Raw genomic sequence first — 19,364 nt, forward strand, 5'->3', positions numbered from 1 at the left:
TACCTCTGCTTGTCGTCATTCGAGTGAATGGATTAACTTTTCCACCACCTCTTGGAGCAATGCGGGGGGAATTGTCAAGCGATTTCTGTAGTGTCTTGGATCTTCCTTGTGATTTTCTGTGAATAAGTGATAACGCCCAAAGCGATGTTTTCCAGTCAGCATTGCCCTCTCCCACACTCTTTTTTTTCATGTATTGCCCCCACCAGCTCTTTGAACATTCTCTACTTGCAGCTGCAAGAAAGTATAGATGTAACTTTCTTTATGCATGGGTTACTTCTATGAGGTCAACAGTTTGTAGGGTTCCTTGAAAATAGAGGAAATAATGATGGTAAGGTGTGATGCCTGTTGTTGTGTGGCGTCATCTAGGATGCAGCAGGACTCAGCGGGGCCAAAGGATGCCACAACTGCTTCATGGTTGCGGGAAGTGGTGGTGACAATGCGGGATAATGCGGGATAATGTGGGATGCTCATATGGGAACAGTGAGCCTCACATGTAGTATTGTTGTGTACATTGCTTGATAAGGTCTAAATAAGTCTGCCATTTTTTGTCACAAATTGCCAAGTGCATTATTTATATTACAATAATATATAATGTATTTTATTTATAGAATTCAAACAGTGTACAAACTAGTCTCCACGCTTTTCAAGCGTGTCATAAATTAATGACATGTATGGCCACAGTAAATTGTGGGACAGTGTCAAGGCCAAATGCGTGCAAGTGTTAACGCTGCGAAAGAAACAAAGCATCTCGGCCAGTGTTGCCAGATTGACCTGTTAGAAGTGACTTTGGGCAAAAGATATTTGCAAATTCCCAAGTTTCTTGTTGTTTTGGGGTTGTGTTTAGTGTGGGGTTTTCACTTGCTAATTTCTGTGCCGCCTGTTGTTTTTGGGCTTGGTTTCAGAGTCGCAAGTCGCTTGTTTCTCCCACGAGACCTAGCAACTGTCTCTCTGTGTTGGTGGATGTGAAGGAATTGTACAAACTACTTTGTGCTCTGCTATCAATTATGTCTCAGTTGAAGTGATTATTTGCTAAACTATTTCCTGCTGTTGCCCACTATTACATTTTTTACGAGCATCTTCACCTGGTTTGCTAATAATTTGCACAGAAACAATACAGGTCACCGAGATGTGATGGCTACTTAGTTGTTAGCTGCTATACAGTGACTACACTAAAGTATATCCATCTTATATTTCATAGTACTGTCCCTTGAGAACATACACTTAAAAAAAATGGTTGCTGAAATGTAAGGGTAATTTCTTAAGCTATAGCATTTTCATATGCCCACAAAAAAGAGATATTAATGACATTTAAAAAAAATACTGGTTAATTACTGATGATGTCATTACTTTTCTTCATAGGCAATCAAGGAAAGATCATTCTGAAGATAAACTAAACAATGCATAACTTTTATTGCGCCATTACAGCTGGACATAAAATGCGACATCCATGCTTTTGCTGGTTGTGGACATTAGCATTACACAACATAAATTGTCTACTTTATGTGAAACGTATAGTCTCATTAAACTTGCATACTGAAATAAATTAAGTGATTAAACAGTGCATTGTTACCAAAAACAATCATATTATAGTTACACTACACTACACAACATACAATATTAAGTCAAAGTTTATTTATATGCTTTTTATTCAAATAAATGGAAACCAACGTGCTTTACAGAGTTAAAAAGAATGCCCCGATAATCCTGATGATGAGGAGCACTCATTGTCGAACACACTTTGTCAGAAGCACCACTGGTGCCGTGGTGCTCAGGGGAACAGGGACACGAGTGCTTTGCGTCCACCTCACATGACCGAGGAGGAGCACTCATTGTCAGAAACACTTTATCAAGTAGGTCAGAAGCCAGTCATGAGGACGCCACATTTACTAAGTGCAGACAATATTGGCACAACATCGGTAGTGGAAATGTGGTCATTACATGTTTTTTGCTGGACTACCCATGTTTAAAAAAACTGATTGTTTAAAAAACTTGATTGTGGTGAAAAGGCTATTAGCAACCTCTGTGAGCTTGTAATTTGCATGCATGCAGGTAAGACGCTCCCTTTATGCATACTCTACAATGCTACAGAGACAACCACTTACTTACACAAAATAGACACAATTAAGGCACTGATAAAATTCAGTTGTAACTTACAGTCTCCTCTTCTGACTCTTCAACTTGACCAAGTAATGTGAAAAAGGTATCGGGCTCCAGCAACAGTTTGGTGGATACGCCATCTTTCCCCATGTTCACAAAACAGTCCCACATTTTTCTCTTGTTGGCAGGGAATTTGCAACTCCAACCACTTCTGCCTGATGCTCGCCTTTTTAGGCAAGTTAGTGTTCCTTCAAACCTGAACAGTCATTTCCTGGAAGCCATTTCACCGTGCTAACTCGCTGAAATCTTTCACAAAAGAGTGCAGCAGAAAGAGGAGAGGTACAGGCATACTGGGCACAGTAAGAGAGTCTGGCTCGTGACGATACAGTCAGCCAGTGTTTCAAAAAACTCTCTGAAACCAAGCATTCAGAGCTACCTTAAACTTCTTTCAGGGCTCACTTCGAAAGGTGCAAACCTCATTATCTAAAACTTCTAAGCATCGAGAATGCAACATTTTTAACAACATTTATAGGCCAGTGCATTGGAAAAATCATAATACGTTGCCTTTAAAATATTAAAATATAGCTGAGCACAAAGGAGCCAGGTGAGGAATTACTATCACAGGAGCAGTCTGCGCCAGGAGCCCACAAGACCACAGCCAACAGGACACTGACACAGGGGACTCTCTGCAGCAATGACCCACATAACCTTGATGCAGAGGGCTCCCTCTGAGGAACACTGGAAGATAAAACTCAAAGATAAAAGTAATAAAAAACATTGATATAGTAAATACTATGATCAAAAATTGGGACTAAAACATACAAATAAAAGTGGCATTAAGATTAAAAATAAACATCATTCAAATTGGATAGCGAGAAGCAGGATACCATTACAGCACAGACTGAATAAGAGAAAAGCAATATTAATAAATAAATAAATAAATACATAGCTGCAATATTTGGTAATTGGTAAATGGTAAATATTTAATACACGGCAGATCAAAGAGGTGAGGTGGGTCTTGAGGCTGGCCTTAAAAACCTGTATAGCAAAATATGGTCAAAATATAGCAAAACTATTACACATACATTTACCCTTGGCTATACTTCTGTAACCTATCAACAAGTGTTAATGTTTTTAAGATTGAATTTGTTCCCCGCATGTGGAAATTGAAAGCTTGATGAAGTGCTAGTGAAGCTTTGTATGCCCTCTGTAAGTCTATACTGTATTTATCAGTGTGTCTACTTCTGTTCTTCTATAGGTCTGGATTCCACCTGAGCAAAAAACTTCACTTAAAGCAGGCTGTTGGAGTATTTTAATTCTGATTAATTGCTTCCCCTGGTGGAAGCAATCTATTTTTGTTTGTTTGTGGATAGTGTGGCTTTTTCTTGACCTTGGGGTGAAGGAAAAAAAGGAGAGAAAGAGAGAGAGAGCCTTCAGCAATAGAGTTATACCCTCAATTTAATAGTGGAGTGAGGTGTTTCTCCAGCCTCATCAGATCAATGGAGAGTAAATAGCCCACACTTCGTGTTTCACAGTGCAGTATTGATCTTTTCCTCAGCCTCTGCTTCCTTTTTGCCAGCATCTCGTGTCTTTCAACCCCAGGGACTGTGCTGATTGCCATAGATTGGACAAGCTAACAAGCGCATGATGAGGAACCAGGCTTGCTTTTCTTCTCATAGGCTGTTTCATTTTTTTTGTGGCACTGGCATGAACACATCTAGACAGACAGAAGTACACTCAGGGACTTAAAAAAAAAGCATCAGCTCTACACATCTCGGCACCATGAAGGAGTATTCTTTTTGTTGCCTCTGTTGTTCACGTTGTTCAGTATTCATCTTGGAGGATCTGCTGAAGCTGTGCCTCTGCTGCCAGCTTACTGGAGTAGACCAACTTAGCTACACAGCAACTCCCAGATACTATCTGTGCCGTCACCTCAATGGAAACTTTGTCTTTTTCCAGCTGGCACCACGTTTGTTCCAGAGTTTTCCATCATCTTTGAAAATATCTCAAGTGGCCTGTGGCGAGCGACACACACTGTTTGCACTGCAGGATGGGAGAGTGGCGGCTTGTGGGTGAGTTCAGTGTGAGTTTGCAGAAATCTAGACCTGATAGGGCTAGGAGTAGAGATGAGAGGCTAAACTCCTCCCCACTCACATAGTTACACCCCTTATTTTAGTGTGTAGCCAAATTAAGTTAAAGAGGAAAACATATTTTTGTCTATGATTAATAATATTATCATTTTGCGGTATTTAAAAATGTAATGCCTGTTCATGCAACATTTGTGCACACATCACTTGCATGCTTGCTTCTCTATCGCGTCTTCCCTTTAGACTCCACATTAGTATAGTAAATACTGTTGAATGCTATGTTGCTGAGAGGCAAGGATCGATATGGAGTGTGTTTATTGAACCCAAAGGTTGCTTGTGGAGAAAGCGAACAAATTAGATAAAACATGGCAGACCTTTTTAGGAACATTTAGGTCATATAAATGGATTGGAGAGAAACTTTCCAATGCAAGCTTTCAATGCTGTGATATTTGTATTTATGTATCAGGATTTTACTTTTTTTTATTTGACTGTGAGGTTTTGCTGAGAAAGAAATTTAGAGCACATTAATAAAGTGCCTAACTGTAAGGTTGTGTTATAAAAAAAACAAAAAACCCAAAATTGCTTACATTTAATATTATGCATATTCATTAACATAGAAGGGTCCTTTTTGCCATGTGCCATTTGAAATGTGTGGTATTTTTTCATGTACTTTAATCAACAATCAACACTCATAAGTAATTCATTTTTAAAAATCATATTGTTTGTTTTTAGTATAGATGAGCACTGATTTAAAACATATTGTGTGCATCTAATATTTCTCTACATTGAAGAGCAGTTTGATGTCAATTTTCCCTTTCACAATAAGTCATGCTTGAAGCTTCCTTCTGATAATAGAGTACCAAGAATGCAAGTCTTATTTATTATTTAATGCCAAATATGATTCACCCAGCTACCTATCTTTATTTGTGATCTTGTCGCCCCCCATTTTCCATCACCTGGATATGAACATGCTCCAATTCTTCCCTTCCTTCTTGGGTTTGTTTGCATGTGATATTTCAGGCGACGGTGTGAGGGATGACAGTTCTAACTAGGCCTATTAGGCAACCCTCAGGGTGCCCTCAGCGCTGATTTGAGCACCATTAATTTTCTATTATGGAGTGCTAAGGATGTGCCCCTGCACAGTCATTCACCTTGCTTATTGAGTCTCACATGCACCAATTGTGGACTTTTCCTTGGCTGCATGCTGCTGGAGGTGTAGTGTGACCCCTCAGGGGAGCTAATTTATTATTTGCAGATATTGATCTGGACTTGTAGGCCAGCCAAGCTGTGTCCAGTGTTGACTCTGCTCTGGCCTGTGGCGACTTTAACCATTACTAGACTAAAGCGGACATACTTGGCCCAGATTGGAATGCTCTTTTTGGAATATTTTTACTTCCCCGTCTTGCTCAATGGCTTGTTTAACCAAAAAATAATAAAAAGTGAAAAGATAGATGATATTTTTTTTTCAGTGAACCTGTTTTTTTTTTCTTCCTGTTCCTATTCGCACACACTAAGTCAGATTTAGATACAGTACACTTGATGACTTATCCAAGGGAAATCAAATCGCAGTTAAGAGGAAGCAAAACAAACGTGGAAGGTCAGACAAAACATTTATCAAGCTGTGTGCATCTGGTGGATAAATAGCAGAGCAACAGTAAAGGTTATGACTCCCCAACCACCAGATAACCGCAGCCCATCATGACACATACTGTTTCAAGATTCCCTGATGGGAATGGATATTTATAAGAGGGCTGCTTGAGGAGCATACATTCTTTCTCACGTGTTGTTCTTTTATTTTGAATGTTCCTTTTTGTCATCTCCAACTGAAGACGAAGAAAAGGACTCAGACAGCATGCATCACTGTACACAGCTAAAGTGTATTCAAACTCAGGGCGTAACATGTGCTTGCTAAATATCCCAGTAATACACACTGATGACTACAACATTACTGCTAAACGGGTTTCTCTTTTACTACAAGCATGAAGGTTTTTATTTGTTGCTCATAGAATCAAACCAATTTGTTGTTACACTTGTATTGTGATCAAGTGACCCACCAAGCCAACCCTGATTTCAAATTGTGTGGAACGTGGGTTGAAAATATTTTTCTTTAATATCAAAACGTCCACATTTGAACTAATGTCAGGTACAACCAATCAAGCCCCATCTCGCTGTATGGTAATATAAAACAAATGCAGACAGGAACTAGGCTTTTCACAGAGATGAGAACATTGGAACATGTGGACATTGTGTTTAATAAGATATCCAGATGTGTTTGAAGTAGGAATTTGTCCATGGGGAGATTTTTCTCCGCTATTGATGATCCCCTAACATGAACATACTCACGTAATGTATGTACCTGATGGCCAGCAAATGCAGACACACTTGTGTATCTTTGTGAACATATGCTCCTATATTTTTATCCATAACAGGCCCTAAATCATAGAGATTGTCACCTTGAGTCTTAACCCTCAAACAGCTATTCAAACTTGTGGGGTCCAGCAGCCCTCAGATGTGTTTTCAGACCCCACCACACACAGTCATGTTATCCAACATCTATTCAAGCCATTTTAACAACTCGAGACTCAACTTGCCTCAGTCTAGCCTTAATTGGTTTTTAATGTTTTTGTTGGTCCTCACAGGGCAAACTGCAATGTGTTGTTTCCATAAAGTGCTACGACTAATTTATCACTGGCGATATTACCAAGCAAAGGGCACAGAAGTAAGATTCAGATAGATGTTCAGAGATGCATTACAAAAGATTTTCCTGTGTGATTTATTTTGATAGAATCTAACCTGATCTTTATGGCCTTGAACATAAAGAAAAGGTCAGGAATTTTCCCACCGACAAACGGCCTGCTTGAAAGCCAAATTTGTCTACACTATCTCTGTAAAGATGATTTCATGGTTGACAAGCTGTTGTTGAATTTGGCTGGACCTCAGAGGCTGGCACATATTCATTTTTCATTTTCATGCGAGTCACTAAACCTGAGGCAGAGGTCACCCAGAAGACATCTCTGATGAGGAAACATGGTGGAGTGAAGTTTCCACCGTTGCCTCATTGATGTCTGCAAATGCAGTTATGGAAGAGTGCATGGGCAAGCTGCCCATGGAGCCCTGATGGAGAAAGAAACGGGGGAAGGAAGCCACCTCAGACACCCTTTGTCTCGTTTCACGCCGCTTCCAAAACTCAATTGTCTGCCCTTTGCCAGAGACCACAGACTGTGAAGACACTCTTCACAGCTGTCTACACTCAAGGGGGGAAAGTGAGTGGGCGAACAATATGACAAAGATGGAAGGGAAGAAATACATGAGATGTAGACACATACGATATTGACCACTTTGTGTTTGAATATGACGTGTTTTGTAGCGGTAGAACAAAATATTGTATTGTTTTTTGTGCAGTACTATAACAATACATTGAACCACAACCTAAAAGCATACCAGTCCGTGATTATAGCTTACCGTAACAGCCGTACTTAATAGTTTATTTTTCTTATAGTTACGCTGTTATAATCTGTATTGGATTTTTCATTCAGGTCACAGTTTTGGATAATGTGCCAACACACATTGTTAAACACTCAGTTGTCAAAAGCACCAAACAGATATTGCTTACTTCAGCTGTCTCATCGCTAATCTCTGCAATTCAGAAAATGTCCGTACCCGGCATAGCATTGGAGAAGATGTATGCTTCATAACTTCATAATGTCTTGTGAAATCCAAATCAAATGTTCCCGAATTTGACAGCAGAAGCGTGGAAATTGTATGACAACTTACTTGGATTCGGGATCCTGCCAGCCCTTTGCATTAAGTTACACTAAGCACTAATTGGATGCTACCTGGCTCCACATCACTAGCAATTATGAAGAGCATCAGGATGTGGGTCTGACTAACAGCAGGCTCTCTGGTGTTTCTGGCTGATTACCTTTTTGCAATGGAAAGAGGATGAGGAAAAAAAATATCCTCTGTCCCACAGGCCCTTGGCCTTCTTGGCATGGTGCTAGCTTTTTGATTTTTCCTGATGTCCCTGAAATTGATTTTCAGCCATGATTGCCTCTGTAAGGATGATCAAAGATTTGGAATAATTGTTGCAGTATGACTGTACAGTGGGGAATACCACAACTGGTACTAGACTTCCTCTCACTGTCATATATGGAATCATTTTTACTGATCCCTATACAGCATGACTTCACATCATACCTCACAAATGGTTTCCAGTTATCTGCATGACACTATATGTTTCATTGGACATGTCCTGTACAATGCCCTGATGAAATGTTACAGCATCAACCTTTGATTTGATCATACAGTTTTGATTGAACAAGCGGGAACAAACACAAAAAAGCAAAAACATTCTGACCTTCTCTACACAAATGGAATCCTGCACAGTCCCACACAATACTGTACATCAAATGCAGCTAACCAAAGTTAAATAGCATCAGCACCGTGGAGCAGGTAGTTAACACATCTGCCTAACAGCCATCAAATCTTGTCCCCGATTTATTTATCTGTTGTTCCCATGTCTGCATGCATAGTTTTCCCCGGGTGCTCCTGTTTATTACCACAATCCAGAACAATGCATATTAGGTTAATTGGAGGCTGTCGATGTGAATGGTTGTTTGTATGCATGTGGGCTGTGACTGACATAGGTATAGCCACCTCTCGCCCAAAGTTAGCTGGTGTAGGCTCTCACCAATGACCCTGGACGTGACAAGTAGTAGAAAATGAATATAAAGTTAAGGGGTCTCACTTATTGCCATCTAATTATCATTTAGAAAGGAGTTTTATGACTTGTTTTTCCAAATAGTAAGTGACAACATGTTGATGTTGACTGGTGCACGAGGTTATTTATCTGCCTGTCTCAGAACAATGGTTCCTGCTTTGCTGGTTTCATTATTCTAAGAGAGCAGAGGGAGCTGTTTGCCAGCGACCTTATAAAATTCCACCTTCAATTTGGTAAAGCTGCTCAAATACAGCTACAGTACAGCCACTCAACCCACACCTGCAAGAGCCTCTTGAAAGCATTCAAGAAAGAGCTGAAGATTATTAAATCATTGTTAATTGGTATCACCACCCTTAATTGATTTTGACTACCGCAGATCAATTCAGCACTCCTGCACAGAGACTCTTCTTTTTAAACATTTTATTTTGGAAGCGTCGCTTCAGTGTGTGTATATGTGTGTGTTAAGATTGGTATTGGTATTCTCTCAGCCGCTTTCCATGAGCTTGCATCATGGCATTCTTCTTTTGGTCAAATTTTAAATTGTCAATTATGTCAGGTGTGTACAACTTTAGAGGCTTCCCTGCCAGACCCACCTTTAAAACATCATCATGGTTGTGTCCAATGAGATTAAACATTCATTCATTCATTCATTTTCTACCGCTTATCTTCACGAGGGTCGCGGGGGGGTGCTGGCGCCTATCCCAGCTGTCTGTGGGCGAGAGGCGGGCTACACCCTGGACTGGTAGCCTGCCGATCACAGGGCACATATAGACAAACAACCATTCACACTCACATTCATACCTATGGACAATTTGGAGTCGGCAATTAACCTAGCATGTTTTTGGAATGTGGGAGGAAACCTGAGTACCCGGAAAAACCCACGCATGCACGGGGAGAACATGCAAACTCCACACAGAGATGGCTGAGGGTGGGATTGAACGCCGGTCTCCTAGCTGTGTGGTCTGCGCCCTAACCACTCATCCGCCGTGCAGCCCTGAGATTAAACATCCTCATCAATTTTGCAAATAGGTGACAATGGTCTTGCTAGTGATTTTATTACAGATAATAGGAGCTGTACTTTTATGTTCGATACACAACACATCTCTTTTGACTTTTTGCTTGTCTAGTTTTACAACTCATCATCTCTCACCTCTCTGCCTCTCAGTCTCACACACATTTACAGCCATATCTTTTTTTGACTCCTGTAAAATATGGAAGTAATGATGTCAGTGAGTTGATGGCTGAGCGAGCCTGCAATGGGGCTATATAGTGCCATGTTCACCTTGGGGCCACTCATTCGATTCACGGCCTGCTCGCTACTGATCAGAAATCATTTCCATCTAATGGTGGACCAGAATAGGAGGAACCAAGCATCTCTGAGGTCCCTGCTTTACCTTAATAACACAGAACAAACCATTAAACACTCACCCGCTTATTATACCTGCCTCACCGGCGGGTTGATCCCTGCAAGTGAATTTTGTGGCGGTCGTATGACTGAATGTGCCTATAAATACACAAAGTTTATCACGTGTCATTTATCTCAGTGAAAAACCATTCAGTTATGTTTATGGTAGCGTTGCACTTATACTTTCTTTTTGGTATTGTGTCATTTTATAGCTGTTGGAGAAAGGTTTTTATTACTACAATTGAGTGGCCATGTTAACAACTGTAAAGAAGACATTGATGGAAATACACTGTAAATAATAACAGAATAAATTTGATGTGTGGCATATTTGGCAAATGCATTTTAATTTGGGTGTTTTGTACTTTAAACTGTTTTTGCCGCTCTAAAACACCTGCGGACATGTGGACACGGGACTATCTTCTTCATCCTGGTAGCTTTCACCAAGCGTATGCCGGTCCACTCCTGAATGTCTTTCAGCCACAATGTCGGAGGCCTGCCCTGTCCTGTCCTTTTCTTCCGTGGACTTTGCCAGACATTATAAGAGGACTATAGTGGACTACACTGTCCATTGTAATGCAGTGAGAGAGGACTAGTGCAGGGGCTGGAGTGTGAAGGGATAGCGCACAGGGTGAATTGGACACCATACACGCCAGATATCTGCCTCTGCCAGCTCAGATTGTTCATGGTTTGTTCCTTTTCCAACACATTCGTAGATAAGGATTGGTGATACACCACTCTGCAACCAAGCCATGAATCCATGTGTCACGGTCCTGGCCTACTGAACTGAGTCTTGGAATGAATCACACGTCCAAACAGGAGTACTTCCTCACACACCTCACTCACACAAACAAAACTTTGGGCTTTAGGGTGGACAAGAGGTTTATTTGTTTTGGAGCCAAAGGATAGAGGGTATAATCCTGGATCCTGCACTGACACTCAGCAGAGTTCAGCAGACATCACTGGTTCCTGTTGTGCCCAGCACTTTCCTCTCTCAACACTAAGTTCTTCTAAGTCCCCATAACAAAGAGAGCACTCATGCTCTCTACTCTGCCAGAATCAGCACTACAAGAAGTCATGCCTCTACTTTGTGCCTCTAAACTACTTTCACAGCTCAGAGCTCAAGAGGCACAGGCGAAGGTTATTTTGTTCAATATGTTATGATCCGTTCCTGTTTCTTTTCTATTATTTACTCCTGAGATGTTTATATCATTATGATTAGCCCCCCTTTTTTGTATTTTAAAGATAATTATATTTTTGCACCACATTTTGCTACAAATTGGGACACAAACATAAAGAATAATGGCCTGGTTTTCAGTTCAAAGAAATAATAACCACATTATTCTCTTGCCATGTTTTTTTTTTTTTTTAACATGGGTTCTTGGATCTTCGTTTTGCTGTGTATTATCTAGTCGGATGCCAGCTGAACAGGGGCAGGGGATGACAATGGAGTGGTATACTGCGAAAGACTGAAGGCTGTGCCAGCAGGATAAGACAGAGTGAAAAACAGAGGGTGGGGGTTTCATTAGCATAACTAGAGGGATGCCCAGAACCTTTCTGGAGTGGCATGTTTATGGCACCGTGCTTGGCAAGAACACACTCATTTTATAGGGTTTATTAAGGAGACAAGGGGTGGCATGAGCAGAATTTGGGATTTGGGATATTGTCTGTGGATGTCTTTGTATATTTGTGTGCGTGTGCAACTAAACATCTGCTTTTATTTCTGTGTTCAGTTTGAATGTGTGGGGTCTTTCAACAGAAGTGTGCTTAGTATTTGGAGCTGTGTGGCGGCATCTCATCCAACTACTTTTAAATGTTTGTATTTTGACTTAATTTCCCCTTTAGATGACACAGCATATGGGGTGCTTTCATAAGCCAATTCTTTGGAATGATCCCATTTCAGAAGAGCGCAGAATGGGGTTCTTTGTTGTACTCTTCCTTTCATCTCTCCATGGTCATTTTCACAGAGCAAACAGGGACACTCATTATCAACCTGCACCTGAGAGGTCAGAACCTGAACTCTCCTCCCCCAATCCCTCCCCAGCTGTGCCTCTGTTCTCCTCTACTACCCCTGGTCCGCACTCTGCTTTATTAGCGCAGAACATCTTTTCCAGTGACTGAGCTTGCCCTTATTGTCTACAGCGGTCAGGGTCAAGTCAAGGGCACTCAGGCTAGATTGGAATCATTTGTCACATGGTCCCGGACCGGCGGTGATTCCAGCAGAGGACAGAATGAGGTGCATGGTGGTTGCAACACAAACTCTGACACTGGGGGTAAAGTGGAGCAGCCACCGGACGCCTCAGATGGCCCCTACATATTACATTGCCTCCGCTTGCCAACACAACCCCCCACCACCCTCTTTTGCCTTTTGTGCTTGCAAATAAGAGGACAGAAATGGGAGCCTGGATTGAGAACATAAATGGAGCATGCTCTTTGGGTTGTCAGGACATATGCTTCAAAGCACAGACCAGTTTCAGAAACCAAGGTCTACTTCTTGGAGGCCAAAATTGCTGCACTAGTGACTGTGATAATGACTGCGCCCTTTCTCTCACAAGTGGAAAAAAATGCTTCTCCTTCCAGAAGGAAGGCTCTTTAAATGATGTAAACCATGCAAGTGTTGCACTTTGGCTTTAGTGTATATGAGGGTTTTTTGCATCTTACCTCTTGTCATGGTCAGCAGGAGCTTGCATGAACAATGGCTCATGCTGAGGTAGCATCTAGAAAATGACTTTAATACACCATATAGAATGGCTTATTGCTCTGGTCAATAGGACTGCAGTGAAAGCACTGTCTCTTGCCGCTTGGGAAGGTTAGACTTGTCACAGGGCCACATTGACTGATACCTATAGAATCTGTTTATGGGGTCCATAATGGGCGTGCATGTGTGTGTATGTGATGACAAGATGTTCTGACTGACAGGCAGGTAATATAGGTTACATATGATATACACCTTTCTATTAAACCCAATAATACTCCACATTATTAGAACTTACACATCTAAAGCAATTTAGTACATGGTACGATACACGGAAGTACTTGTGAATCACAAATATTAATAATATAAATAATGGGGCGCACAAATCATAACATCTTTACAAAAATAGGAATAGCGGAAAAACAAGGGAAAAGATTGAGCATAGAGCCATTTGAGCTTGTTTTCCCTTAGAGAGGCCAAGTATAGAGGTGAAGGTCACAGAGTGACTAAGCACACAGCTCATAAACAGCACAGCTGGAGGAATCATTGAAATATAGTCCTTTGTTTTCTTGGGTCTGTAATTGGCCCTGGAGTCTTGTTTCCCTTCCAGCGCTCTCGTTTTCTCTCAGTTCATCTCTCTCACTTGCTTTCTCTGCACATGATTTCCACAAGCGTGCAGCAGTTTAGAGACCACTACTGGAAGGCTAATGACTTTGGGGTTGAAGGGCACACCTGCGGTCACAGAAATGATACACAATACAATAAATATAGAACACACAAACACACTGGGAAATAACAGGCAACGCTCTTCTTCCCCAATGCCTATTTTTTGTTTAGCAGAAACTGATACACAGATAATATTGTGGTTCACAGTATTTCAGGACAAGCAAAATGTTATTCATCAAATTTGACATCAGCTGAATTTCAGCAATGGGTTGCAAGGCGTACCACTCAAATAGCAAAATGGTCAGCTTCCAGAGAGCCTTTAGTTTCCGATGTGCAATTAATTTTGATTGAAATGTGTCTACATTAGGCTGCAATATTGATCAAATATTAATTCAGGACACATTTGACATTCTCCTCAAACCTGCTAGTATTGATACAGTTGATATACAGTATGTGGTATCGGGGTAAGACCCCTATCTGATGTATTTGTGTAATCAAATGCATGAGCTCATCGCATGCTAATTTTTGTCGCTTGAGGACCTCTTGAGGAATTAGCTATAGAAAATAGCTGCTGCAGGAGGCCTATGATCTTTGGGTTATAGATGAGAATAACAGTATCAGATCCAGCCTGAGACGGGGGCTTCTCCTGGGTGGGGCTTTGCTGTATAAATACCATGTTAACCCAGATGATTCTCTCTGATCTGCGCAAACATCGGGGTGCAGGCCTTGCAAGGCTGGCTTAGGCATGGATCTGTCACATTGCACTGTGGGACCCTGGATGTATGGAGCTTAGCAGCAATATGAATTTTGGTGTTATCTGCATGTGATTTATTTTAACTCTTTGACGAAGCTTGCTGCACATAGGAAGCGCAAACATTCTCTTCGTTCTAAAAAGGTTTCACAAGCTAATGCTATATCTGTATGACATTGTCATCTACTCCAAGCTGTAAAGGGTCACTGACATGATCAACTTTGCTTTAACATGTTATTTGTTTGTAATTATGTTATGCATTGTTCGTTTTTTGAAAGCAAATGGTTCATTTGCAAAGATTACATACATAGCTCATGCCGACAGCAATGATGGACTTGTTGTGGCAAAACATCATTTACAGAGGTGACGTCAGCAGAGTGCTTCTCGTGGTAGCTCGTCCACTTTATTTGGTATATTTTTCATCAAATTAACAGCAATGCCAAAACATTGGGTTGCTGCTGGCTGTTCACAGTATCTGAATGATACTGTAAGCTTGTTTTCTTTTCTAAAAGACAAAGGTTGAAGACAACAATGGACAAAGCAAGCACAGAGAACGAGAGACACCCACCTTGAGTTCTGTTCTTTTCATGAATTTACTGGTGATTGCTATGAAGGAACACCTTTACAAGAAGCATTTGGCTTAAAAGTATGTTATAAACGCATTTTGACAAAGGATGCTATTTCTGATGTGGTAGACAGAAAGAAAAAGACAAGAAGAACAAGCTGCCACAGAACAGAGTAAGTCATGTCTTGTTTACATATTGTATTCTAAACACTATTCCACCATAGGGACAAGCCTGTAAAGCATTATCCATGTAATAAAAATATTTTCACAGTGATATCGTGATGTGGGGGGCGACGACGGCAATGACAGCAAAACACACAATAAAAAAAAGCTTAAAAAACGCAACTCCAAACTAATTTACACTTGCCATTCTGTGCTATGAAGGCGGCCATGTCTTAAGGCTTAAAGGAGACCTTTAATATTTTGACCCTTTGTATTGAGTTATTGAGCATCTACACACAATAACCCGCACTGAAACATTTTTAGATTTTGCAGACTCTGTGTCACGATTGCGCTTGGCGGTGTTGCGATGCGACCCCAGGATGCAGAGATGAAGCGAAGGTGAAGGTAAAAGCTTAGGTTTAATTTTCGAAAAGCGATTGCAGTGCTGGCATACAACACGTCAAAACGCAAAGAACAAACAATGCACCAACAAAGGGAACACGCACTCGGCTGAACTCAATACAAATCAACAAATTACCAAAAACTGTCACACAAGCAATGGTGCAGATTGTGACACTCTGCACCTATTCCAGCTGTATTTCCTTTGATTTGTACTTCCTGCCAAAACGGTCTGTTTTAATTTATTCTACCCACGGCCCAATCCCCTGTGATTGGTCACAGGCCCAACATCCTTCCTAACCATGTAAAGAATTCCGCCCCTCTGTGACATCACAAAGGAACAGTTTTACCACACCTTTTCAAACTGAGTGTTTTGAGCCATCCCAGACTTCTTTCAGGGCTCACCTACACATGAACAAACCTCATTATATCAAACTTTGACATCGTTTAACACAAGAATACAACATTCTAACTACATGTATAGGTCAAAAAAGTGGAAAAAGCATAATAGATCCCTTTAAATCCATTAATCTCCAAATGTTTCTCTCTTCTTTTTTTCCTCAAATTATTTACACATCGCTCAAATCTTTGCTACAATCACTGTAATCATCCTCTGTCTCATGCACCACTATGTAGGTGTAGCTGAGAGGTTTTACTCCACTGATGTCACCTCCGGAAATGAGTAAAAGAGCATGTCATGGCTGGCGCCATGAACTATGAATGACATTTTTTGCAAATTTACTGTTGGCTTTCAAAAAACAATGTAGAAAATTTTTCAATGTAGAAACAATATATAGTAATATACATCTTAGCAAAGTTGATATGTCATGTCAGATTAAAGATTAAAGTTATAAGATTAAAATCTTATAACTTGTTGGATAGGTTTGCAGACACATATATAATGAAGAACAAATCCCTGCATTTGTACAGACCTTTATGTGACATTTTTAACCTTTACAGACTTATATAAACACATGAAAAATAGAGATGAGAACATTTCCTTCATTCAGTGTTATCCACAGTGAATGTAAGGTGAGATTTCAGCCTTGGTTGCTTGCCTCCTAAGCCTTATTGATCCGTGGACGTTTTTTCTGCCCCATTCTCCAAAGTCACTAAGCTTGCATCAATTCATCTTAATCTGTTTGCTACTTAAACCCGGAACAAGGCACGTCTTGTTCCTGTTTGTAGGAGTCTCTCAGCTGGCTTCCCTCACATCCTTTCTAGCCGGGCTTCTCCTGGGTGGCAACAAGAGGCTTTTCATATCAAATCAAGTGTTATTGAGTTCCCCTCTACACACCTCTTACACCCTCCAACCCAGTTCTCCCCCCTCTCTGTTTTTTCCCCTTGCTTCCATCCACTTTTAACAAAGCATCCCTTTAATGATTGTGGGATTAAGGGCCAACCTTTTACAGCCAGTCCGTGGACCAGCCTGTAATCTGACCTCATTACAGCTACTGTGACAAGCTCATGGGTCGTCCTACAGTGCCGAAACTTTATCCTTCTAAGAAGAAAAATGAACACAGGTCCCGTCTCTCTCCAAGTTGACAGTCACCCATCCAAGTCTGGTATCCAGGCCACACTCACACAATCACACTGGCTTATGTGTTAACCAAGGCATAGGTATCCTTGATCAGTTTTTCTTGATCAGTAATGTTACTACCGTTATGCCAAAGCCAAGGAGAATGGTCACTTGTTAGTGTGGATAAAAACTCCATTAAGCAGGACCATGCATAGTTCAATTGATACTACCTGTACAGATTTTGCTTTCATTTCTCACAACAACAAGGCACATTGCTGTATGTGATGTACTTCTCCTCTGTTCGACCTCCCATCCAGTCAAACTAAACACACACATTGAATTAATCTGACCAAGAAAGTCTCTCTTGTGGAGAATTAAGGCAGGGCTGTACACTTAGCTTTTTCACTAGGAGCACAGGTGCTCTTAAAAAAAATTAAAAAAATTAAAAATAGGAGCACAGAAAAAAATTGAGGAGCAATGTGAAACACAATTTTATTGCTAAACTCAAACAACGTACACAGTGATGTACGTGCACTCGTATATATAAACACACTGCCATCATAAGTCCTACATCTCCCTGGGACTACTGTATGTATGAGTATGCGTGATATGAATGTATCATACATACTACATCCTGTAACACACATATGTTAAGCTCTGCATCCAGTCACACAACATGACTGACATCACTTCACATACAATTACATTACTAATGGGGCGTGTCTGTATGGCCAGCAAGTCTCTTTTGTACATTTGCTGGTTTGGGCAAAATGTAATTTTGAAATTAATTGTAATCTTGTCTGTGGAATTTGACACTTGACTGCTTTTTGAACAATGGCCAGTATGCCATTGGATTATGGCATAGTATGGATTAGCCAATGCCGTTCCAACATTACTTGGTTGTGTGGACTGAGCAAGCAGTAAGTCACAATTTATCAGTGTCTTAACTGTTTATTTTTGTGTAAGTCATGGAACAAAAGCACTAGCATACAGACAGCTGGGTTGCTAATAGCCGTTTCCCACCACAATTAGTGGCCATATTTGGTTACTGATGCTGTAGAAAACCCAATGCTAAAATGCTAAAGCTACTTCCCATTAAGAGACATCTTGCAGTCACCTCTTTTCTTGAGAAACGTCGTACTGTCCAGTCTCTATTTCCGGATCGGATTCGAGATCCTACACATATGGCTGTATATTAAAACCCAACATTTTAAAAAGATACATCACCGTTTATTATCAACTCTTTTGAAGTACTCGCTAGTGTGACCAACCACAGCGGAGTGGGCGTGCCTAGTTGGTAGAATACATTAAAAAAGAAATCATAAGAAATACAGCAGAATAGGTGCAGATTCTGGAAAAACTATAAAACTTTGTGTGCTGGTTAGCATGTGTAACTCCTCTATAGGAGTCCACAACTCAATACAAAGGGACGAAAAATCAGCATAATATGTTACATTTGTCATGGTTTTCCATTCCATATTTATATTGTACAGTGTACCATCAGACTCAACATGTCAAATGATTAAATAAAACACATTTGATTTGCCGTGACTTTAGAAGAAACAAGACAATTTCGGGCAGGAAATTTCGTCAAAAAACATGGTTCCACATTTTTCACACTTACCTGTCAAGTCAAGTCAAGTTTATTCATGTACCCCTTAATCACAAAAGAGCCTCAAAGGGCTTAACAAGCAGACAACAGTAAATGATAGACGGCATCCCCTGATCTGAACCGCCAACCTGTGCAAAATGTATCTCAGAGCACAGTAAAAAACTTGCAAGTCAAACATTGGCTGTATAGTAAATTAGTATAGTATAGTCTGCAATTTATGAAGATGCAAATCAGCTTGAATTTATAAACTCATTAATATGTGGTTGTTGAGATGCTAAATGATCTGGTGGGCAATGTTTGCAAAAACAGTTTTTAATTTACTCATCATGCTTTATTTATATCCCCCCTTGTCTCTCTTGGCATACGTGATTCCAATGTTCCTAGGAGCACCTTTGCATAAATGTCTCTGTACCTCCTCCCTCCGCCTCTCCTTGCCGCCCATTGTGTCCCTTTAGCACGTGTTGACGGCCACCTGGCACTTTGTCAGGCCTACTATGCAGGATCGTGCTGTTCAGCTGTGCTTGGAAGGACAAGAGAGGCCAAGGCAGGTCCATTACATCAACCCCACCAAGACTGATTGGGCTGTGGATATAGGTCCCATCTATTCACATGAGTAGTTGGCCCAGCTCGAGCCATATGCCTTTAATAGATGAACAGATGTGTAGCAAAGACCCTGATCTCTGATGTGC

General features: G+C 40.8%; 1 protein-coding gene across 1 annotated transcript in view; it reads left to right on the top strand.

Annotated features, from left to right (window-relative positions):
• LOC131127936 (uncharacterized) overlaps positions 1-19,364 on the top strand; it is a 310,697-nt gene that overhangs the window by 82,018 nt on the left and 209,315 nt on the right. Inside the window, exon 9 of the mRNA XM_058070344.1 lies at positions 4,057-4,169. Coding sequence (XP_057926327.1) covers positions 4,057-4,169 — 113 coding nt within the window. The remainder of the gene's footprint in view (positions 1-4,056; positions 4,170-19,364) is intronic.

This window comes from Doryrhamphus excisus, chromosome 4 (genome assembly GCF_030265055.1).
Source record: "Doryrhamphus excisus isolate RoL2022-K1 chromosome 4, RoL_Dexc_1.0, whole genome shotgun sequence".
NCBI classification, from domain to species: domain Eukaryota; kingdom Metazoa; phylum Chordata; class Actinopteri; order Syngnathiformes; family Syngnathidae; genus Doryrhamphus; species Doryrhamphus excisus.